The 24,584-nt window shown below is 41.3% G+C and overlaps 3 protein-coding genes across 6 annotated transcripts in view; 1 reads left to right on the forward strand and 2 right to left on the reverse strand.

Moving 5' to 3' along the window:
• ANKRD46 (ankyrin repeat domain 46) overlaps positions 1–6,306 on the reverse strand; it is a 35,821-nt gene extending 29,515 nt beyond the window's left edge. For both annotated transcript variants that reach the window (XM_081503446.1, XM_081503445.1), the window contains exon 1: positions 6,230–6,306. The gene's annotated coding sequence lies outside the window, so the exon portion shown is untranslated. The remainder of the gene's footprint in view (positions 1–6,229) is intronic.
• On the forward strand, positions 73–16,908 carry LOC145511035 (uncharacterized). The gene is made up of 4 exons (XM_081503447.1): positions 73–416; positions 674–6,489; positions 13,101–13,422; positions 14,175–16,908. The coding sequence occupies exon 2, from the start codon at positions 5,788–5,790 to the stop codon at positions 6,430–6,432; it is 645 nt and encodes a 214-aa protein (XP_081359573.1). The 5' UTR covers positions 73–416; positions 674–5,787; the 3' UTR covers positions 6,433–6,489; positions 13,101–13,422; positions 14,175–16,908.
• Positions 16,906–24,584, reverse strand: part of SNX31 (sorting nexin 31) — an 80,639-nt gene continuing 72,960 nt past the window's right edge. For all 3 annotated transcript variants that reach the window (XM_081503441.1, XM_081503442.1, XM_081503444.1), the window contains 2 exons: positions 20,041–20,097; positions 16,906–17,188 (listed from right to left, as the gene is read on the reverse strand). In XM_081503441.1, coding sequence (XP_081359567.1) covers positions 17,099–17,188; positions 20,041–20,097 — 147 coding nt within the window. In that variant the 3' untranslated portion in view covers positions 16,906–17,098. The remainder of the gene's footprint in view (positions 17,189–20,040; positions 20,098–24,584) is intronic.

The raw sequence follows: 24,584 nt of genomic DNA on the forward strand, positions 1-24,584 counted from the left end.
GCTGAGCAGATCTTGTGTTCTCATTACACACATGCACACACAAAGGTAACTATGTGAGGTGATGGCTGTATTAACTGTAACTTGACTGGGGCAATCATTTCAAATTTATGAAAATATTAAATCATCACACTGTACGCCTTTAAAAAAATCAGACTGCATAAACACTACATACAATTTTTATTTGTCAATAATATTTCAATGAAGCTGGAAAAAAGGAAAAAGGAACAAGCATCTATTTAATTTGGAAATTAGCTATTCCTTTGTCACTAATGTTATTTATATATTACATATACTTTTGCATAAGATGTAAGTTGATCATTCTTATGCCTGTATGCTGGTTTGGAAAATGGGATTTTATTACAAAGATATAAACCATAAATTTAAGTTCTAATAATACCAAAAATAATTTTAAATAGGTAAATCTTTTTCAAACACCACAATACAATCCTTTACAAAATCTAATTCTCATTAATTTTCCTTGTAAGAAATCTAGAAAAAAGTCTTTAGTAGAATGGTATGGAACAAGTTTGGTATGACATTTCTATAGTGACAATCTCAAAAGTTCTTCCATTTTTAAAGGATGAATAGAGTTAATTAAAAACCCTGCAGCATAAGAGAAGAGGTTCATTAGCTCTACACAGAGAAAAGTATACCACTGAAAATTATTTACAAGAAATGAAAAAAAAAAGAAAAAATCTGGCTTAGGAATATACAAAAAAAAAAATTAAGAACTCAGTTATGGAAAAAAAAAGTACCATATGGAAACTGGGATAAAAAAAAAAAGACTATGAATTAGATAAAAATATAAAAGAAAATTTAAAATTCAAATTGTAAGCAGAGAAAGTGTTAGTTACTCAGTTGTGTATGACTCTTTGCGACCCCATGGACTGCAGTCTGCCAGACTCCTCTGTCCGTGGGATTCTCCAGGCAAGAATACAGGAGTGGGTTGCCATTCCCCTCTCCAGAGGAAACTTGCCAACCCAGGGAACGAACCCCGGTCTCCCACATTGCAGGCAGATTCTTTACCGTTTGAGCCACCAGGGATGCCCCTGTAAGCAGTAAAGAACATAACAAATATTACAAAAAAATCAAATCAGTGATGGAAAGGCCTAACTTAAGAAACTCTGCAAAAGAAAAGTTAACAAGGACATGTGAAATGATTAGGACAACTAGAGAACAAAGCCAATCCATGAAAAATTGCCAGAGGGGGAAAAAATGAGAAAACAACAAAAGACAAACTTAAGAAAGTACTTCCCTCAAATTAAAAAAAGATTTCCATCTGTAGACTGAAGGACATATCATCTTCCAGATAAAATTGATGGATTAAAAAAATCAGTAGATATAATCCTAAACTTCAAAACAATTTATTTACTCACCTTAAACCTTCACGATGCAACTGTGAGCTGAACTTGCTATGGAAAAGGCACAAAATAAGACCATGGAAAGAGTTTGTATCCACAGTTAAGATGTTATAAATCTGGTATATACTGTATACCTTGTAGATTATTTTGTATTTGGGCATTAATTTACTGAGGGCAGAAACAAGAACCTAAACACATGTTGAGATAAAAAGACAGCATATTTCAAAATAAATCCTGGTTTTCAACTTTCCTAAGCGTGTATTTTGTTTTAAATACATAGTTTGTAGCACCTCTAAGTTTATTTTAATCTGAGGTAAGAACAAAAAATAAGTGACAAAGGAACATCTTTCACCAAAGGGCTTTTATGAGCCCTGAAATGAATTATGTAAAAAGGACAAGCTTTTGTGTGTACGGGTTTTGGAGGTTAATAATACATTGTCGTCTTCAGTATAGTAGTATAGTTATTTTATTTCCACCAATCATTGATAAAGTGATCCAAGTCTGACTGCTAAATAGGTGGAGCTAGAAATAAAATTATTTACTGTGAGGATGACTGCAGTGCTTTCAAATAAGAGTTTACAGCTAATCTCCTCTAAAAAGCTATCCATACTTGCCGACTCCAATCCCTTTCCCTTGATTCTCTCTTCAAACCACACCAATCAGATTTTCTCTCCCACTCTTCTTAGAGTGCTCTTGCATCAACACCAGTGACCGCCACATTGCTAAGTACAACATGCATTTCATAGTCCTCATCTTACGATGTGTCAAATCAAAGCCTTCTCCTTCTCAGTCTCCTTTGTGGTTCCAACCTCTGAACATGGAAAGAAAGTCCTAGAGCTCAATCCTTACTTCTTCAGACCAGATCTCATAAAATCTCAAGGTCTGAAATACTACCTATTTGCTAATGATTCCTAAATTTCTATTTTGAGTTGGGAACTTTCCACTCAATTCCAGTCTCATATGACATCACCTCAACAGGCATCTCAAACCTGACACATCTCAAGCTGAACTCTTGATTTCTGCTCCACCAACCTCCCCATCTCTCTCATCCTCAAGTCTTCCCCATGTCAGTAAAGGCAACTCCATCCCTCCACTAGCTTAGGCCAAAGGCCTTGCATCATCCTTCCCTCTTTTACTCTCATACTCCACATCCAATCCATCAGCAAATCCCGTCAGTCACACCTAGGAAACAACGGCTTCTTTCTACACTTGGTCTAAACTCCGTCATCTCTCACTTGGATACTGACCCAGCCTAACGGGGCTCCCTGCTTCCATCCTGGCTCCTACTGTGCATTCTGAACACAGGCGCCAGAGTGACCCCTTACACCTGTTAAGCCAGATCCCCCCACTCCTTCTCAACCACCTCCCTCCTCACTCAGGGGAAAGGCCATGGCCTTCACCAGGACAGATGAGCTCTAGACCTACCTCACTCTCTCTTTACTCTGCTCAAACCCATTGGCCTCCGTGCTGGTCCCCCAACAAGTCTGGCGGTTTCTGGGCCTGTGCCCTTGCCTGGTGCACTTGACCCCTACACAGCTGCAAGGCTGTAACCCCTTCAGGTTTTACTCAAGAGCCTTCTCTATGAAGCTGTTCCTTGTTTCAAAACTGCTTCTGCTCCTTCCCTGGATCTCCCTATCCCCCTTCACCACTTCATTTTTCTTCTAAGCAATTATTACCACCTGACTGGATAGATTTTAACTTTTAAGAAGTATTTTATTTATCATCCCCATCCCCACCTTTCCCCAGTGGAATGTTAGCTCCAGGAAGACAAGAATTCTGTTTTGTTTTGCTCCTCCTGCATCTCCAGGGATTAGAACCATGCTTGGCTCTGGGAGGCACTCCATGTACATTTGCTATGGGAGTGCTGAATATGCAAACTCTTAAATCCTGATGAGGCTAAATGATTTAGCACACTATAGTATCCAACTTCTTTCCACAATGGGAAATACCACTTTACAGGAACTGGAAATGTCTTTCTCTCCCATATAGAAAGTAATACAATTTGCTCTAAATAACATGCCCCAAATTTCTTAATTCCTCTTTACTACAGTCTTTCAAATGTCTTTCCTACATCCTCTAAAATATTAACTTGCGTGTTAAGTCGCTTCAGTCATGTCTGACTCTTTGCAATGCTATGGACCCTATGGAGCCTGCCAGGCTCCTCTGTCCATGGGATTCTTCAGGCAAAAATACTGGAGTGGGTTGCCATGGACTACTCCAGGGGCTCTTCCCGACCCAGGGATTGAACTCGCGTCTCTTGTGTCTCCTGCATTGGCAGGTGGGTTCTTTATCACATGGACAAATCTTTCATTCTCCTTTAGCAGTACTGTCATAATATTGCACAGGCAAAGTGAACTCACTAAAAATGGTATCCAAATGCAAACAATGATGAAAAATAACGAAGCTTATTAACAACCAAATAAACCCAACCCTACTTCAAATCAAACTGTATTGGAGTGGTAAGGGCTCTAGTCCATGCTTAACTTTATTATCATTATACTCCTTAATAAGCAAATATTTTTCTAATTAAACTTCCTTTTAAGCTAAAAAGGAGTAGGTACAGGACACTTGCATTTAGCCATGAAAATTAAACCTGAGGGAAATCAGTTCAAGCTATCAGGTTTGTATGAAAGTAACTGCAATTTTACATTGTTGAACTTGGCCATTTGATACTGGAATACATTCTTAAATAAATGTGGTTACATTATACATCATTTTAATGTGCATTTCTTGCTTTATGTTTCCTGCTAATGACTTATTACTTGGTGTTTATTTTATATTTATTTTAGACTACAGAAATGATGTTAGACAAAACACAAATTTGAGCAATTTTTTTTTTTTTTATTCAAGTTCAAAATGGGTTGTAAAGAAGTTGGGGGACAACGCAACATCAACAAGGCATTTAGCCCAGGAACTTCTAACTACATACGTGCAGTGGTGGTTCAAGAAGCTTTGCAAAGGAGACAAGAGCCTTGAAGATGAGAAGCATACTGGCTGGCCATCAGAAGTGGCCAAAGACCAAACGAGAGTCATTATCAAAGCTGATCTTCTTACAATCACATGAGAAGATGTCAAAGGACTCAACGTCGACCATTTTATAGTCGTTTGGCATTTGAAGCAAATTGGAAAGGTGAAAAAGCTCAGTTAGTGGGTGCCTCACAAGCTGACCACAAATCAAAAAAACCATTGTTCTGAAGTGTCATCTGCTCTTATGCAACAACACAACAACAATGAACTATTTCTTGACTGGATTGTGACATGCAACGAAAAGTCGACTGTATACGACAACCAGTGACAACCAGATCTGTGGCTGGACTGAGAAGAAGCTCCAAAGCACTTCCCAAAACCAAACTTGCACCAAAAACAGGTCATGGTCACTGTCTGGTGGTCTGCTGCAGGTCTGATTCATTACAGCTTTCTGAATCCCGGCAAACCATTTGAGAAGTATGCTCAACAAAACGATGAGATGCACCGAAAACTGCAACACCTGCAGCTGGCACTGGTCAACAGAAAGGGCCCGATTCTTCTCCATGACAACGCCCCACCACACGTCACACAACCGACACGTCAAAAGTAGAACAAAATGGGCTATGAAGTTTTGTCTCATCTGCCATATTCACCTGGCCTCTTGTCAACTGACCACCATTTCTTCAAGCATCTTAACAACTTTTTGCAGGCAAAATGCTTCCACAACCAGCAGGGGGCAGAAAATGCTTTCCAAGAGTTCGTGGAATCCCTAAGTTCGTATTTTTGCTACAGGAATAAACAAACTAATTTCCCATTGGCAAAAATATGTTGATTGTACTAGTTCCTATTTTGATGAAAAAAGATGTGTTGGAGCCTAGTTACAATGATTTAAAATTCACGGTCCAAAATCGCAATTACTTCTGTACCAACTTAATACAAGTAAAACTGATAAACAAAAGTCTTACTGAATAGGTTTGTATAGGTAACAAGCAGGAACATTGGAGTTAGGAGATGAGGTTCAAATTCTTTACTAACTGTTTGACCTTGGACAAGTTAACTTAAGACTCTGTGCCTCAGTTTCCTTATCTGTAATATGGAAATGGTACCCCCTGCTGTTGCTACAAGGATTAAATACAGACACAATACGATTTAAAGCATCCAGCACAATGACATACAGTAAGCATTGAAGACTTCTCTTACTATAATTCCCACCTCACTATCAGAGCTCTTTACGCTCCTAGGTACCAACCATTCTTTAGAATGAGAAGTGATACTATTAAATGATGTATATTTTTTTCCCCTTCATTATATTCGGTAGCCAATTCTAAACACTGTGGGCCGTTTTAAAGAATAAATGTCCTTTTCTCGAGGCAGAGCCTTGTACTGCAAGATGATCTGCCTCCTGCATTGCACGTTTAATAAGGAGCAGTCCTGTCTTTGAACCCGGGCACCCGGGGCCATGTGCCATCGGAACAGTTCATTCACATCTCAGCAGCTTCTCTTCACGCCTGGACTGCGGGTTCCGAGTAACTGGCCGCATACTGTCCGTGCCAAGGCCGAGACAGCGCACCTTTTCTGGCGGAGTGACGAGACGCCGGCCGGGGGGGCTCCGGCTCGGACCGTCGACCTCGCGAGGCCCAGCCAAGCCGCCCGCCCCGGCCACGCCCGCCGCGCGGCCGTTACCCTCAAACCAGCCCCCAGAACCCGCGCCGACCCTCCCGGCTCCCTCGGGCAGCACAGACCCGAGACCGGCCACCACGGGTCTAGCTCCCCGGGGGCGGCCTCCCCTCTCAGGTCCCAAGGCCAGGCTCCAAGACGGGCCCTCCGGTGCTTCGGGGCCAGGGAGGGGAGGTGTCAGTGGCTTCCGCCCCGGGGCTGCCCGCGGGCCGAGGCCCAAGTACCTTCCAGTCGGTCGAGGAATGGCGGCAGCGGCAGCACCTTCCTCCCAGCGACCGCAGCAGAGGCGACAGCAGCGGACGGAAAGGAGGGGACGGGCTGGCCACTGAGACGAGCCGGCCCTAGCTGGTCAGAGCGGCCTCACTGCGCCGCGGCTGGTGCGCCCCCTGGAGGCTGGAAGTCGCACTGGCGGCTCGAGCAGCTCTGAATCCCTAAGCGAAGTACGAAAATTGCTGCGGGGGAGAAGAGAAGCCAACGGAGAAAGGTTCCGTAGATCTGAGTCCAGGAGCATTTTGCACTTTTCAAGTCCTTTTCTAAACAAATATCCCACCCCTCAGCTAAATGAAGGCTTCACAGGCAAGGACAGTCTTACCAAGAGCTATGTTGTTGTTGTTGTTCGGTCTCTAAGTCGAATCGGACTCTTTGTGACCCCATGGGCTGCAGCAGGCCAAGCTCCTCTGTCCTCCACTATCTCCCAGAGTTTGCTCAAGTTCATGTCTTTTGAGTGGGTGATGCTGTCTAACCATCTCATCCTCTGCTGCCCCCTTCTCCTCCTGCCTTCAATCTTTCCCAGCATCAGGGTCTTTTCCAATGAGTCAGTTCTTTGCATCAGGTGGCCAAAGTATTAGAACTTCAGCTTCAGCATCAGTTCTTCTGATGAATATTCGAGGTTGATTTCCTTTAGGATTGACTGGTTGGATCTCCTTGCAGTCCAAGGGACTCCCAAGAGTCTTCTCCAACACCACAGTTCAAAAGCATTAATTCTTTGGTGCTCAGCCTTCTTGATGGTCCAACTCTCACATCCGTTCATGACAACTTAAAAAACATAGCTTTCACTATATGGACCTTTGTCAGCAAAGTGATGTCTCTGTTTTTTAATACACTGTCTAGATTTGTCATAGCTTTCCTTCCAAGAAGCAAGTGTCTTTTTAACTTCATGGCAGCAGGCACCATCTGCAGTGATTTGGGAGCCCAAGAAAATAAAATCTGCCACTGTTTCCACTTTTCCCCCATCTATTTGTCATGAAGTGATGGAACCGGGTGCTATGATCTACCAAGAACTGTAGGCATCAATTAATAGTTGCTGGCCTTCAGGTCAGTCTTCTCTGTAACCCAAGTTGATGTATTAGTAATCGCAACTGGCTGCTCTAAGTTTCAATATGAACCTAAGTTTTTTAAAAAAGGGTTTGACTACTTACATCCCACTGTTTAAAATTCCTAGACAAAATGAAACATGTGCCTAGCCAAAACTATAAAGATGGTAGGTGGTGAGAAGTACATTTACTGCAACTTTTTTTTTTGAGTTTACCAACAGCTTCAGTCCTGTAGCCAGGAAGACTTGCCCTGCACAGTGATCGTCTCTCCCCTGAATTTTAGCATACTCACCCAGCCAATCCACCTTTCCCTTCTAGGGGGTCTCATGTCCATCCACTCCATGGCTATTACTAACAGTGTGTTCCTGGAAATGTCATGTAAATGTTTGGGATTTTTGTCAAATTTGAGAAAGCCTCTATCAAATCTCTTTCACGTAAGAATAAGATTTCAGACATTTCACATTTTCTTGTGCAGTGACTATCATAAATATTAAATATTCTTTGAATTGATGACATTTATTAACCAATTTGTCATTGATATTCTCCTTCAGTTTGTGTGTTGAGTTTCTAATATCTCCATTGATGCCAGTAAATTGTGTCAAATCAGCAAAGAATTTCAACCTTCTCCAGTGTGTTCTTACAATTTTCTCTTTTTTATTAATTGGTTAACAAACAATCTAAGAACTTAGTCATTACTTCTGTTCAAATGAATCTTTCCATCTCCATGATCTGCTTTTGTTTGATCTGAAAAAGTGTAGAGACTGCTAAGTGTAAGAAGTGCAGCATTCCTCCTGGAGGATCTGAGAACCCATTTCCTTGTTTCTCTAGCTTCTAGAGGTCACTACAGTCCTTGACTCATGGCCTCTTCCATATTCAAAATCAGCAGTGTAGCATCTGTTCTCCTCTCTGACTTCTGCTGCCAACTGTGTATCCTCTCTAACTTTGACCCTCCTGCCTCTTTATAAGGACCTCTGGATCATGTTGGGTACATCTGAATAATCCAGAACAGTCCCTCCATTTCAAGATCTTTAATTTTAGTCCCATCTGAAAGGTTCTTTTTACCGTATAAGTTAATTCAGTCACGGATTCTGGGGATTAGGACAGGGACACCTTTGGAGGAAATGTTATTCAGCCCACACAAAGGCCCTGATGCTTAAACTCCATTTCCTTCAGGGAAATCTGCCTTTTCTTCCTCATGAGCAAAATCTATTTGGTCCTGAGTTATGATTGTGAGAGTTCCAACAAGAGGAATACCTGTAATTATAACTAGGGTAAGTGTTAATGAAGGAAAAGAAAGGAGATGTTATATGAGGGCAAACAGCACAGAAAGAGCAGCAATGCTTTTGAATAAGTGATATTTAACTGAGATGCAAAGGAGGAAGAATTAATGATGAACAAGGGAGTGTTTCAGACAGAGGGAACAGTATGTGTGGCCTGGGAGGTGATGTCAGAGGGTGACTGGGTTGTGTCCCTGCCATCAAATCCTTAGAATCACCACAGTGAGTGACACACAGCAGTTCTTAGCCCTGGCAGCACGTGGCAATCACTGCAGGACCTTAAAAATACCAACACCCTTGCTGAGGCCGAGTCAGAATTATTTGGAAGTTTGGCCCAATATCCATAGTTTTTAAAGCTGCTCAGAGAATACTAATATGCAGACAGGGCTGAGAGCCCACTCTATTAGATACAACCACAGGAGTAAGAATAAAAGAATGACAAAAAATATTTGCTTGGGGTAGGATTTTCTCTTAAGAGGTTTTCTTCTGTTTAAAGAAAAGAAGGGTTTTGGCCATCTTGATTATATGTCCCTCTTCAGTCTTAGAAAATGCAGAAAAAGCTTTCAAAAACATTGTTAAATAAACTACAAGTTTATATTGTACAATACAGGATATATAGCCAATGTCTTATAAATGACATTTACAATATAAATGTAGTATAACTTTTAAGTTTTGTGGATCACTATGTTGTAAATCTGTAGCTTACATAATATTGTACATCAACTATATCTCAAATTTTTTTAAGAAAAGACCACTTTGGGATAGAATGCTTATCAGAAGACACTCAAGTGATCCAGCAACCATCCCAGTGTAACCAGTTGTCTCTGTAGAAAAGAGATGTGTTGGAATGGAGAGGTGTTTTAAAAACACACCATGTCTACCAAGGAAAGGGTATTTCTTGGTTTTGAGTTCTGTTTCCCAGAAGGCATTCCATTTTTTTGTAGTACTAATGAATGACCATCAGAGGGAGACATGCTCCCAGAAAGCGCGGCTTCCCGTCTCCAGTCTCTCACCCAGGCTAACAAGAATCTGGTGGTGTAACAACGCTGAGAGTTCTCAAGGCATAATCATCAAGTGAGCAGGTCACAGAATTAGACATAAGCAGCATATATTTATCTACGCCAGAGTTCCGTTCATTTCAGTTCTCCAACAGTTTACACATTTAAACCACTGGAAAAATAAATAAATAGCATATGTGTGCCAGGCATTATATTTACAAAATTAAGGGAAAAAATTGAAACCTAGGAAGATATTTTCCTTCAGCAGCCAACGCAATTAGAAATGAAGCAGCAAGCAAATCTTTCCAAAAGGGATCTCTTTTCTTTTGTTAATTGAGAAGTAAACATCTTAGGTCTCCTTGAATTTCCGGAGTTACTAAGACAACAACAGCTACACCCCTGGGAAGAAGAAAAGAGCTTGGCTGTTTGTTGAAAAGCCAATTTGTTATTTTTCTTTGCACTTAACCTGCACGTGGCAGAACCACACAGGTTTTCACATGTACATTAGATTGAATAATATATGTGATGGAAATGTATATAGAGCCTAACCCCAATTATCCTTCTCTTCCAAAAGTAAAGTAACCGACTGTTAGCCAGGGAATACCTTTTGCAGAGATTTAAGCAAATGCATTGCTTTGCAAGCCTTTAAATGCAACTGGGGAGATGTGGGTTCCGTCAGAGAGGCAGAAAGGCTGTGAGAGGGGATAATGAATTTATTACAGGCATTCTGTCTCACACAATTGGGGCAGGAGTCCAGGAAGTGAAGGTCTGGAAGGAGGTGTTAGAGGCTTAGATAAAAGGTCACAAACTAGTCTCTTTAAGAATTCTAGAAGCTTGCAGTTTCTGTGAAGCCAGCTGCTGCTTTGTGAGCCCCCCACCAAGCAACTGGTGGTGGGCCTGGGCTCTGCTGGTCAAGAAGAAGAGCTGGTACAGAGCGAAGGGGACAGAAACTGCCAGAATCCATGTCACTTATCTGACTGTCAGAAGGTAACAGCAACTACCTTGCTCTTTCTCCCAGTTCTCCTGGAGAATTTTAAACTGGAACCACATAGGAACTGGGACACTCGGTTAAGCTCCCACCTTAACCAAGCTGATCCAGCACACATGTAATTTCTTACAACTAATTTTACAGATGAAAAAACTAAGGGCCATGTAGGTAAATCGCCTAAACTCACATTACTACCTGGAAGCAGAGGGCAAGCTCAGAATTAAGTCAGAGGGGTCATCTTCTACTCCACTATCATGTCTCTCATCCTTTGTGGGACTTAAACACTCTAAAGGAGTTCAAGAAAATAGAAGAAACATTTCATGCATCACTTCTGAGTTCCTTTCCTAGGCTAAGAGTCTCTGAGTAGCCTGTGTACAGTCAGTAGGCCTAAATCACTCTATCTTGCCCAGAATGTCTCTGGGCACCTGAGTTACTGGGGTTCTTTGGTAAGAAGTTATGCCTGTGACCACCAGACCTCAAAATCATTAAGTAATGAGATATAAGCTATTAGGCATGTGATGGATCATCTTATTTGGGGTGTAGGATTATGTGAGAACTTGCTCAAAGAGCACTGTTGTTCATTGCAGAAAACATCAATAAATACTCTCCAAAGTGCCTAAGAAATGATGATGTCCACATATTTGATCATTTCCTTTATACTTCAAAACAAGCACCAGAAACTCATAATAGGTTTGTAAATTTTCTCAGAAACTGGCAAGGAAGAGTGAAATTAACTCTCATCATAGTGTCAGAAAGAAATGGTAATCATTCAAACAGAAGCAAGGCACATCTCCTTCTTTGTCTTGAAATATACTCCAGGAAGTGACCTTTATCAGAACTGGCCTCAATTTCACTCTCCTTCAAAACACTGATCCTGTGGTTTCATTTTCCCCTTCACAAAACTGTGATGCCAAAGTTAGGGTAAAGTCGGAGGCTATTCTACTCTGACAATTATTTTCTGCAAATATGACTGGACTAAAGCTTCTTTTGACCTTAACACCTTTGACTAACAAGAAAGGAAACTTGTGACATTTTTATAGGGAAAAAAGGGGTGGATAAGTCATACAAATTGCTTCTAGTCTATGCATTTGTTTTAAGGGAAGCAGAATGAGAAAAGACTTTCAAACGATTTTATTTTTTTTAAAACCTGAGAAATGTATTTCACATGTCTATCTTCCAAACTCACAAGGTCCATGAAAAAAACAAATGGAGTAAGTTACTTTTTGTGTTTGTATTTGTTTGTTCATCATCCAGCAGGATTTTATTTTAAAGTCGCAGGTAAGGACAATAGGGCAGGAAGGTTTTAGGATTTTTCTTCAGTGAATTCACTGCCTAAGATCTCAGCCTATCTTCATTGTAATCACCAGACTGCATGTTACCTATTTTAATTTTCACACATAAAAAGGGAAAAGATGAGGTCAGAATAAAAGGGAAAAAAGAACATCTATGACATAAACAGAGGAGTCTGGAGGGCTACATTCCACAGGGTCGCAGGGAGTCAGACAAGACTGAAGCGACTTAGCATGCATGCATGCTTGCATGCATGACATAAACAGGGCTTCCCTGGTGGCTCAGATGGTAAAGAATCTGCCTGCAATGCGGGCAACCCAGGTTTGATCCTGGGGTCGGGAAGATCCCCTGGAGAAGGGAATGGCAACCCCCTCCCAGTATTCTTGCCTGGAGAATTCCATGGACAGAGGAGCCTGATGGGCTACGGTCCATGGGGTTACAGAGTCTGACAAGACTGATTGACTAACACTTTTGCTTTCATAACATAAAAAACCTGTGGTTAATTGCAAAAGACTAACTAATACTTGGGCTTCCCTGATAGATCAGTTGGTAAAGAATCCGCGTGCAATGCAGGAGACCCCAGTTGGATTCCTGGATCGGGAAGATCTGCTGGAGAAAGGATACGAACTCCAGTATTCTTGGGCTTTGCTTGTGGCTCAGCTGGTAGAGTCTGCCTGAAATGCAGGAGACCTGGGTTCGATCCCGGGGTTGGGAAGATTCCCCTGGAGAAGGGAGAGGCTACCCATTCCAGTATTCTGGCCTGGAGAATTCCATGGACTGTATACTCCATGGGGTCACAAAGAGTCAGACATGACTGAGTGACTTTCACTTTCACTTTCAACTAATACTTAGCTACATGATGGATATAAATTCAGTTACAAGTAAACATCCTGGGTTTAAAGATTGTGATGTGTGTTTGGTCAACACATGAAAATAAAGTCTTATGTACAATCTTCCTGTTTTCTTCCTTAACGTGGTACTATGCAAGTGATGGGAGTAGACCTACTTTCCCTCTGACCATAAAGAGATGTACTTGTTGGCCTAGTGCTCCTGGAAAGCATGAAGCTCCACCAGCTTGTGTGAAGAAAAATCCAGGAATCAACTCTGCAATTAATTGATTTTTGAACTGAGCACATCTTCAAGTTGTTGGCTTTCGCAACCTATATGTTTAATAACTGCCATGTCACTTGTCTCTCTCACCATCTTTGTTCCAACCTTCTCTTGATTAGGATCCAGGAGCAGTAGACTTCCATCGTCTCTTCCTCTGCTCACCAGACCCTGCTCCAAAGGACTGGAGCTCTTCAGAAATTATGCAGGGACCAATTTCTAGTGCAAACAAAAGCGCACACGTGCAGAGCAAAGCCAACTCACACTTTTCAGCCGGCTGCTCTGAGCGCCTGCACCCCAGACAACTGCTGTACCGCAGACCCCCTCAAATATGTGCTCTTGTGCACAGATGGAAAACCCATTAGGAAGTACAGCCAACTCTGTGTTCCCACATTTCCGGGAGAGAAACCGCATTCGGTGCAGGAGCAGTGCAAAATCACTAGGGTCAGTGCCTTTAAATCAACTGAACGTCTCATGTCTTCCAAGATATTACACAAGCAAAGCCCATATGGTTAGCCAAAGGCTCTGCCCTACAGGAAAGCACATGGGCTAGGGCTAGATCAAAGACCCAAGCCCACTATGTATTTTTTTCTATAGCTCTAACTAATTTTTCTTATCTGGGAAATTGTTATACAAATGACTTGCTTTTTAAAAATAGTAACAAATAGATATTACAAAGCAACTTATAAGAACAATTATAGGTGAATAAGGTGGCAGGGGGAAGTACAATTATAAGGCTTAAGCCGTCTTATGGGCTTCCCTGCTAGTTCAGTTGGTAAAGAATCTGCCTGCAATGCAGGAGACCCCGGTTTGATTCCTGGGTCGGGAAAATCCTCTGGAGAAGGGATAGGCTACCCACTCCAGTAATCTTGGCCTTTCCCCGTGGCTCAGCTGGTAAAGAATCCACCTGCAATGTGGGAGACCTGGGTTCCATCTCTGGGTTGGAAGATCCCCTGGAGAAGGGAAAGGCTACCCACTCCAGTATTCTGGCCTGGAGAATTCAATGGACTATAGTCCATGGGGTCACAAAGAGTTGGACCCGACTGAGCGACTTTCACTTTCTTTTCAAGCCATCTTATAAGGGATTATTAGTTTGCCATACTTTTTGTAAGTTAATTCAGCATGTCTTATTTTGGGGTGATATGAGCCAGAAAAAAGTGCCTAACTTTCTCTTGAATTTTTTCCTGGGATCACAGATGTCAGGATCGAGAGCCTCCTCCTGAAGGAGAGAAGCACTTTCTACTCCGTCTCCCACCTGAGTCCACACGGGCCCCTCCTTTAGCCTGCCTGGTGGACCACCGTCCACACACAGGAGGAGGAGAGATGACCAGAAAGCATCCGGAGAAGTCGTTGCCGCCACGGCGTGGTTTGCTTTTGTTCTGCGTTTTAGGATCATTTTGGCCATTATTTCCCCACTGAGGCTTGATAACCTATTTGGTTTTCCACAAATTAAGATCCCTTAGCTCTTCTTAAATTCACCCTGAAGGGGAACTTAAGGTAATTTCTAATGTACATATTTCACACAAAATTTGCTTCCCAATTGTCCACGTGGGGATGTGTGCAAGCCGGACGCTCACCGGTGGCTTTGGCGAGTCCATCAGCTCTTCAGACAGAGCCCACACGTGCTTCCCTCCATGGGTCCCAAAGGGGCTCAGATTTCAGGGCCCAACCACCACTGATTCAGCTCTGACCTTTTTCCCCATAATTATTTTTGTGAAATTTTCAGACTCAAGTGTGTTTGCCTGTGGGCAAAGTGCCAATTATTTTAGGAGTCTGAATAGCGGTAGAAACATAAATGTACGTCTCGACATGGAGAGAAGTGATGTTGACAACTGTAAATGTATGAGGAGTAAATCCATAGATTAAAGCATATGCTGATTTCCAACGCCACACCACACCCCTTAGGAGTTACTTGAAGGAATTCAGCAGTTGCCTACCTGCATAACTCACGCCCCAGAGGATGTCTTCTTGCTGGGGTGGATGGCTCTGTTGTTGGGAAGGTCCCGCCCCAGCATCACACCCGGAGGGTGAAGACGTCAGCCTGAGCAGTGATGGGGTCTCACTGGCCATCTTCTCTCGGAGGCTGCAGCTGGGAAGGTCACTCTAGCAGTTGGAAGTCAGGCTTTTTACCCAATAATGAAGTAGCTTTGATCCATAAGTGATTCAAATCCCCAATTCCTTCCAGATAAAGGAAGGCCCAGTAACCCCCACAGGGGCTAATTAATTAATAGCTCCTTCTTCTCTTGCATAACTGCTGAGGAATTTTGCTTCCCACCGTCTCAGTTCATTTATTCTTCACAGTATGTACTGTGGAATGCACTTCGTCACTTGTATTTTTCTTCTCATATTTTGATATTGATGGTGATCGCAATGTCTTGGGGGAAAAAAGCCGTTAAATTCGATGCTTCTGTTTTTGCCATCATCAAACAGGGGTAAATTGCTCTACTTACATCACAGGGATGCTGCAGTCTTGTAGGCATAGGTGCTGGTCCCTCTTATCTCCTAATCACTCCCTTAACCTGAGACTTTGCTAGCTCAGAGCAGGTTTGCTTATCCTTCCCTGGACACTACACTTGCTCTCCCACCAGAGTCAATCCTTTCTTTCTACATGTGTGCCCCTATCTCTGCCTCTGCTTGACTCTACTCTTTCTTCAAAGTCCCTCTACCTCAGGCCTTCTTGACCACCTCCTACCCCCCAAATTCCTATGACACATAGGACCCCACTACACATTGGACACCTACTCCCATGCTATCTTGGATTATTTGCAACTATGTATCAAGTTGCAACACATTAAAGGGTTAACATTCAACTATTTTTGACCTACAACACAGCAGTTAAATGTGGTTCCATCTAATATATGCATTTTCTCACCCCAAATACAAATTCTCTTTGCATTTCTAAGGTCTTCAATAAATCCTTACACAGTGTAGGCATTTGCTGTTAAAAAGAAATAGACTTTTGACTATTCTTAAATTGGCAAATAGAGAATAAGCTTCTATTTTAATTGGAAAATGTAATTTAGCCCATTAATACACTCGCCATGGGTGATCTGGGACGATTCTACCTTGCAAAAATGTCCCACTATCACATAAAATGTAAAAATGAAACTTCATGGCACTAGGAGTTATGGTTAGAGACATTGCTTTATAAATATAATAGGGCTTTAATATATTCTGCACTTCAAAAAATCACACAGAATTTTTTCACCAATAAATTCTATACTCACTAGAATATATGCATATTTATTATATAATTAGTTACACAACACAGTTAGAAAAGAACATTAGAATATCACACTTTATCTGATTACACTGATTCCTCTGTCCCTCTCCCTTATTGCAATACTAATTCTGTGTATAATTCTATTAGTTACCATGATGAATTGAAACTGGATAAGGAAAAGTCTAGTGAAAAAAGTATACATAGTTTTAAAGCTAAGATATTTGATATTGAGTGAAGGGTCCCCTTGGTTTCCAAAACAAAAATATCCAAAATAGCGTCATGACTATTGAACTGAACTCAGTATACTAAGGACAGAATGCAACTACAACTGTGGAGAAACAGAGAATAGGGCAGCCTATTACTTTGAGAACATCCATATTGGTAGGCTCAGAGTTATATAAGAAAATAAATTGGTGTTTTATCACCTCTTTATTCTCATGCTGTGGATGGATCAGTGAAGTCCAGATTTCTTTTTCAATGATTCCATTTCTTAGAGCCACAGCTGATGAGTCATGTCTTCAGCTCTTAACCCCAAATGCATTTATAGTGTTTTAGATTAGGTCTTTCATTCATGCAATATCAGAACATTCTTCATGAATGAAGCCAGGTCAATATACATTTTAGGGGAAGAAAAAAGAACAAGGGTTGTACTAATTGATTCAGATTCGCCATTTGTCATTTATAAGTCATTAAAAAACTATAACTTTGGTTTGCATTTTCTTTTAATCTTGAGATAAACAGAGTTCTGAAGTAGTCTTGATGAATATGGTCCATCCAGGAAAAAAATGGGAAGGCTCACATTTCTTCCGTTGGTGGTAGGAAGCCCACTTTCAACTTCCAAGCCCTTTCATGGTCAAGATAACCTTTAAGATCATTTTAAGAAGTTAGACTTTGTCTTCAAAGATCTTCCTTTATGGTCCCCAAACCACAGTCAACTTCAGCTATCTTAATCTTGCTTTTTCTTGGCAGAAAACTAGGATAGTCTTTCTGTTACAAAGTAAACAGAGAGGTCATAAATATATATGAGAGGAAATAATTTCCATAACAACCATAATAGTTAAAAAGCCAAAGATTAATATTAAAAAGGCAACAGAAAGGTTATATCTGTTAAGCAATGATTGTTTTAAATGGTTTTACCCTGGATTTCCCTGGTGGTAGAGTGGATAGGGATCCATTTGCCAGTTCAGCGGATACCAGTTCGACCCCTAGTCCAGGAAGATTCCACCACGTCCCAGAGCACCCAAGCCCCTGCACCACAACTACTGAGCCTGTGTTCTCCAGTTGGCGCCCAGCGAAAACTACTGAAGCCCATGCTCCTAGAGCCTGTGCTCCGCAACAAGAGAAGCCACCACACTGAGAAGCCCCTGCACCGCAACGAAGAGTAGCTCCCCTCACCACAACCAGAGAAAGCCCCTGCGCATCAATGAAGACAAAGCGCAACCAAGTAAATAAAATTTTTTAAAACGGTTTTATCCTGTAGCAGCTGTGTTTCAGGGGTAGGTATACATCTGTTTCTGCTGAGGGTGCCCCCTACTGGTATAAAGAGGCATGTCCAGAGCATCTTTGCAGGCGCTGGGGTGTCTCCAGGTAACACTTGAACCCTGCCTCTCTCGTTTTTTCCTCATCGTATGACTTTCTGTTTTTACCTTCACCAAAATCTTTAGTGCACATCCCTCACAAAGTTTTTTAAAAAAAGTATTATAGACATTTTAACATACTTTAAGAAGTTACGGTTGCTGCAGACCTTCTGTGAGCGAATAGTCGACTTTCAGTGTTTATAAAATCGCTAAGACAGAGTCACGGAGACTGGGTTTTGGCCCTGGTGAAATAAATGTGTGGCAGCTCACCAGACAGAGCAGCTAAAACTTTTTTTTTCCTATGAGGAATTTGTCTTTATAGAGAGGCCTCATGGCAGAGTGGTTAAAGGAACAACAGCAACAAAATTTTATTTGTTAAATAACAAAGCCTATTTGGGCATGGATACTAACTCTGTCATTTACCAGCTGGGTGACCTTGGACAAGTTACTTAACCTTTCTTCTATTTTCAGTTCCCTTGGCTACAAACCAAGGATAATAATAATATCTGGGTTGCTGTGAATTATATGTGGAAAGCAATTATAACAGTGCCTAGCTCGGGATAAGCTCTCTATAAAGGCTGGCTAAAGTAAGCTGGAATTCAATATAGTTGGGCACCAGGCTCCCTTCCAACATGCTAGCCCTGCTCAGAGTATGACAGAGGTTCCCCTGCTTTAGCATTGCTGTTCATCTGTGCTGACTGGCATCTCTCATTCTAGGACAGTGGCTCTCGAACTCAGACATGCATCAGACTCATTGGGAGGGCTTGCTCAATATGATTGGTGGGCCCCGGCCCCAGAGCTTCTGGTCCAATACAGTTGGGGCCTGAGAATTTGAACTTCTAGTAAGTTCCCAAGGGATGCTGACCCTGATGGTCTAGGGACCCCACTCTGAGAACCACTCTTTTAGAGTAATGGTTTCAATTCTGGCTGTACTTTAGACCACTTGGGCAGCTAAAAAATTCCACTGCCAAGCCCCTCAGAAAAATTTATTAATAAATCAGAGTCTTTGAGTGGGGCTCAGCCATCATGTTTTTTGAGCTCTCCAGGTGATACCAATATAAAGCCAAGGTTGAGAACCACAGCTCTATGCCATACTATGCTGCTGACATGGATGAATTTAAGTGATGGAGTTATCTTAAAGATAAAGAAACTGAAGTCTGGTGCAGTGTTTCCCATTGGCATTCTTGCTATAAACACTGATCTACTGGATCCATCTTTTGGGGTGGGAATTTGCATTTTAATGAGCACCCCAAGCATCCCTTATACGAATTCAGTTTTTTTGATCTGCCTGAAGACACATAGCCAGTAAGTGGAATTCTCACTGCCTGTCTCTGATGTAAGCAGCCAGAAATGCTATTATTATGTAAGAGAGACAGGTCTGCTTTTAGTCTGTTTTTATAATTTTTCTCTGAGCTTATTCACTCAAGGAAGGACCTTATATATTTATAAATATTGTACTTATATACTAACTACCTTTATATACACAGCAGGCTCTGTGACAGGAGCTGAATCAATAGTGAATCCCATTCAATGCTACTTAGAGGCCACCTTTATTTCATTCACCCCCCACTAAGCTCTGAACCTCAAAAGGAAGAGTTAGTTAAGGACACAGCTGTGGAATCAGACTGCCTGCTTCCTTCTACCACTGATAACTGTGCAACCTGGAGCAGGTCACCTAACTTCTCTGTGTCCCAGTTTCCTCAACTGATTTGAGGAATGGTGATACAGTACCAATGATACAGGATCATGGTGAGGATAAATGTGTTAATCCACTGAAAAGTGCTTTGAATGGGGTCTGGCCATGAGTGTTTATTAATGCTTGCTGTTATGATATTTACTGCTACTGTTATCTGCACAGCAGACCTAAATGCTTGAAAAAGCAGTTTATCAACTTAAAGGCTGTTTTATACAGAATACACTGCAGAAAGTCTATGAAACTAAAACATACAAACTAGAAAGAATATTTTCAAAAAAAAACTGCATGGAGTGGAGAAGAAAATCACTAGAGTTTTGTGTTCTTCTTGGAACTTTTGTATATATAAATTCAGGAAAGCATTTCTCCTAGCCCAACTGGGTTCTACAGTAAAAACACTATGTTTCTGTGATGGTCATCCAATTGGACCAGTCTGCATGGAGGAGCTTCTGAGAAAGAGAATTCTGGCTTAATCTTAAAAGTAGAATGACTTTGGTTACTTAAAAGGGGAAAAACAGACAGATTTATCAAAATTATAATATATCCATTACATAATTTTACTCACAGACCTGGTTTTGTTGAATGTGGTATTTTTTACTTTTGCCTTGTTCTGGAACTTCAATCTGCTAAATAGATTAGTGAAATGTCAGTCAGCACAGCCAGAAAAGCGAGCACACAAATAATCTATTTAACCAGCACATTTCTCCTTCCACAATAATCCTCTTAATGGTCCCGAAGGCTGCCAGTCAGCAGGACACCTGCTTGTCATCTGCACAGTCCCCCTTCGTGTGCAAATATCTCAACGTTTCAGAAATTGAGTCCCCGAAAGTGAAGTGAAGCTTAATGTTTAACATTGGTGGCTGCCTATGGATTTTGTGATTTAACATGGCTTTTAAAAGGACTTCACACAAAATGAACTCCTAAGTCCAGAAATAATCCACAGAGCTCCGATCCATATGCTGAACCAAAGCCAAATGGGGCTCTGATTAATCAAAAGGCATCATTAATCAAGAGAAGAAGCAAACTGAAGTTTAAGACACTTGAATATACCTCATGCACATAAGGTAAACTTAATGTAACAGTCAGGGGCCCAGCAGAAAGCAGATGGCTTACTCCTGGGGTAACTGAGGGAGTTTTCTACAAGGAACTGCTTAATGGAGGTGTGGGAAGGATTAAAGTGCATCAATGCAAGGATGTAGCGCATATCGAGGAGCTGGGGTGGGTGTGGGTTCTCACCACTCTGGGTCTGAAGGGGCGAGGGGAGCAGCTGGTACAGGAACCAGAGTGGCCAAAGTAGCAGGTAGGAGAGGTCACTTCAGGAGCTGTGGCCCTGAGCCGAGGACTGGGCCAGCCGCAGAGACCCAGCAGGGACAGAGTTGGAGAAATAAATACCCTGGTCTCCATTTCCTCCCACCTCACTGGGTTTCCCCATGGGTGACACTGGTTGGAAGCTGGAGGTCAGAGGGTAAGGTCATAGCACACCAAGGTCAGTCTCCTAGCCAGGGTTTAGGGGAAAGGACTCTTAGACTTTTCTTATATTGGGTTGGCCAAAAAGGTCATTCAGGTTTTTCCAAGCATACTGAAAAACCTGGAAGAATTTTTTAGCCAATCCAACAGAAAAAGAAGAGAACTACTATTAAAGAACTATGCATTCAGTGCATATCTCAGCTTATCACTCTATCATCCTAAATGTCTCTTTACTAATTGCTTTTCTTTTCCAACAAATAAATTCCTTGACCCTGGATTCTCAGTTTCTAGCCACTATATATGGTAAATATGCTGCTGCTGTTCTGCTAAGTCGCTTCAGTCGTGTCCGACTCTGTGCGACCCCATGGACTGCAGCTTACTAGGCTCCTCCATCCATGGGAGTTTCCAGGCAAGAGTACTTGAGTGGGCTGCCATTGCCTTCTCCGTATGGTAAATATAGGCATCGGTAAATGATAGAATGAGGAGGTGAATTAACTAAGCTGCTTATTATTCATGAGACTATATAGAGTGGGACATTACAAAATAAGTGGGATAAACAACATGGTACTGCAAAAGAGGACTATTTTTTAACTATGATTAACTTAATTTTTCTGTAAAATATATTGCTTTGAAGGATAATAGGACTTCCTTTAGGTTAGTAGTCTCAATAGAGATGTTCATATATTTGCAGTCTATCTCAATAGTTTTAAAAAATCATTATTAGGTCTTGATAAATGAGAAAGTAATGTTCCTGTGCCTTGTGTTTTATTATTTTATCATTTTACAGCATTACATGATAGTCTGTAAGTCGTCTCGTGCAATCAAATACAGAAGTTGGGGGAAACTTCTTGGAATTTTTCTCTCTCCTAGTCTCCTTCCCCTCCTTCTCCCTATGCAAAAATAAAACACACTAGAATTGTTCAGCAATTTCTGATATAGTTTGTTTCCTTGACTTATTTCAGTAGGCTTTTTATATTTTATATACCAGGGTGATACAATTGGGGGGGAGTTAATCCTTTTTTGCACTCTCTCTCTCTCAACAGAGAGTTTCTGTTGATAGCATAACCCTTCTTTCCTTCCCCTCTGGCTTTCTGAAACTGTCCTCCCGCTATTCTCGGACCATTCTTCTGACAGCTGTAATGTCAGTACCTTTTCTGTTTTCTGACCTGGACCAGCTATGCAGAGGCTGCCGTTTCCCGGGACATCACAGAGCACTGCCCTTGGTGTTTCCCCTTCTCATCACATAACAGAAACACACTTCAAAGCACCCAGTGGCCTTTTACACTGTCTGATCTCGCCCCAAATGAAAGAGGAGTGGAGAGAGAAATACATATGGTTACGGCAACAGGGGAGGGGATGGGAGGTGTGAGGCAAGCTGGAGTCAGAAGGCCGCCTTGTTCTTTGCCATTTTTCAGAAGACCAGTTTAGAGATTCAGACCCACTGTTAAGTAAACCTAAGGAAAAGTTATACAAACGAATAAAAACAAACTAGGTATAGACTATTTTAAAAACAGTTTTTACAATTCAGAAAATATTTACTAGCATATTTCTGGTAACTCTCATGTATTCAGATTATGGTTCAATATATAAATAATGATAATTATAATGATGATAATACACTTTCAGAAGCTCCTTAGGAATGAAAGTGAAAGTCACTCAGTCCTGTCCAACTCTTTGCGACCCCATGGGCTATACAGTCCATGGAATTCTCCAGGCCAGAATACTGGAGAGGGTAGTCTTTCCCTTCTCCATAGGATCTTCCCAATCCAGGAATCAAACCAGGGTCTCCTGCATTGCAGGCGATTCTTTACCAACTGAGCTATCAGGGAAGCCCTTATATCCTGTATGCAGGGAATACATGTACTACAAAAAATCCACCTGCTTTCTTTTCTTGGTGTCTTTTAGATTTCTTTACATAGCAGAGATTGCTGTTAGCCTACTCCATTATTCATTCTGTTCTTTCTTAGTAGTAACACCCACATTTATTTGGAAAGACAACATACTCTGCAAAAAGACTACATTTACCAGACTTCCTTACAGCTGGGTGGGGGCCTGTGATATGACTAACTCTTGGACAATGAACTATAAGCAGAAATTCTATGTGGGACTTCTGAGACTCCTCATTAAAGAAAAAAGGTGAATGCTTCTGTATACTTTCCTTATGCTTGTTGTCTAGAATGTGCATGTAATGGCTGGACCTCCAGCAGTCATCTTGTGCACGAGGTAAAAGCCACAAACTGAAGATGGCAGAGCAGGAAGATCTCTGGTGACATCATGAAATCATTATCACAGCCCCATTCTGCCTACTTCTGGGCTTTTGGACGAGATAGAAACAGACTTTTATCTTGTCCCAAACACTTATTTTGTCTTGTTTTGTTTTTTGTTATTGGCAGTCAAAACTACTCGTAACTATATACTTTATTTTCAAATAAAATAATCCTTTAATTTTGTTCTAGTTAAAAGTAGCAAATATTTTAAAAAATCAATTTAGGTTTTTGTATAAGAGCACAGCTCTAAGAATAATGTTACACGTTTTTCTCCTTTCTGGTCTTTCAATTAGTACTGTCTTAGGAATTTAACACTGTTTTTGCTGCATGTTTACATTTTTCTTTAGTGCATTCATTTGACTTCAAATCGTAATCATCTCTTCATAGGTGGTTCAAGTCTTAACCTCTGAAACCATTGCCTAAAGCTAACTAAGCTAATTAACTCTGCTGCTGCTGCTAAGTCGCTTCAGTCGTGTCCAACTCTGTGCGACCCCATAGACGGCAGCCCACCAGGCTCCGCTGTCCCCGGGATTCTCCAGGCAAGAATACTGGAGTGGGTTGCCATTTCCTTCTCCAGTGCATGAAAGGGAAAAGTGAAAGCATAGACTGTAGCCTACCAGGCTCCTCCGTCCATGGGATTTTCCAGGCAAGAGTACTGGAGTGGGGTGCCATTGCCTTCTCCTAATTAACTCTAAGTTAGCACTAAATTTCTTCTTTCACTTCTTCCTTCTTACCAGGATAAAACAGTAGTACTGAATCTCTCAAAGGGCCATCTGCTTTATTTATGGGGTTCGGTTGGTTACAGTTTTCTCAGTTTTTCTTTTCCTCCCCAGATTCTTCACAATTATAAAATCTTAGAATTTATTCTGCCTTGTAAATTAGAGACCTCTGCATTTTGGTCTTTGAGACTTCTATAAGAGATAGGTGTCAGTTCAGGCTTTATATATTTTGCCTAGAAAATGAGTAATCACAGTCTAACATTTATATGGTTACTTTAAACTCCATAAAATGACTTGTTCTTATCAACTGTGCTTTGCGAGGAGATCCAGTTAAAGTTCAAAGAGATTATCTGTCTTTTCTATCTCCTTTCCAGGGTCTCATTCTACCCAGGGGTTTGTATTAATAGATGAAATTCCAGACTAAAGTGTGGACTATTCCTACAACATTCTCTTGAAATGTGAACTATTCCAACACCATGCATTTTTCAGAGGAAAAATCTTAACTTCTAAGAACCAACACAAGGAAAGAAATAAAGAGTTTGTGAAAATAAAACTTGATGAGTATTTGGATAAGGCAATACAAGTTTTATTGACTACCATGCTGATTTTGCTATCAGTCACCAGGATAAATTATAGATTTTAATTTGCATGCAAATCTAT

The sequence above is a fragment of the Giraffa tippelskirchi genome, chromosome 6 (assembly GCF_054371585.1).
Source record: "Giraffa tippelskirchi isolate mGirTip1 chromosome 6, T2T-mGirTip1v1.2.pri, whole genome shotgun sequence".
NCBI lineage: Eukaryota > Metazoa > Chordata > Mammalia > Artiodactyla > Giraffidae > Giraffa > Giraffa tippelskirchi.

What these genes read in the sequence shown, in the direction of transcription:
- LOC145511035 (XM_081503447.1), top strand. Translation starts at nt 5,788, where the DNA reads ATGTGCCATCGGAACAGTTCATTCACATCTCAGCAGCTTCTCTTCACG.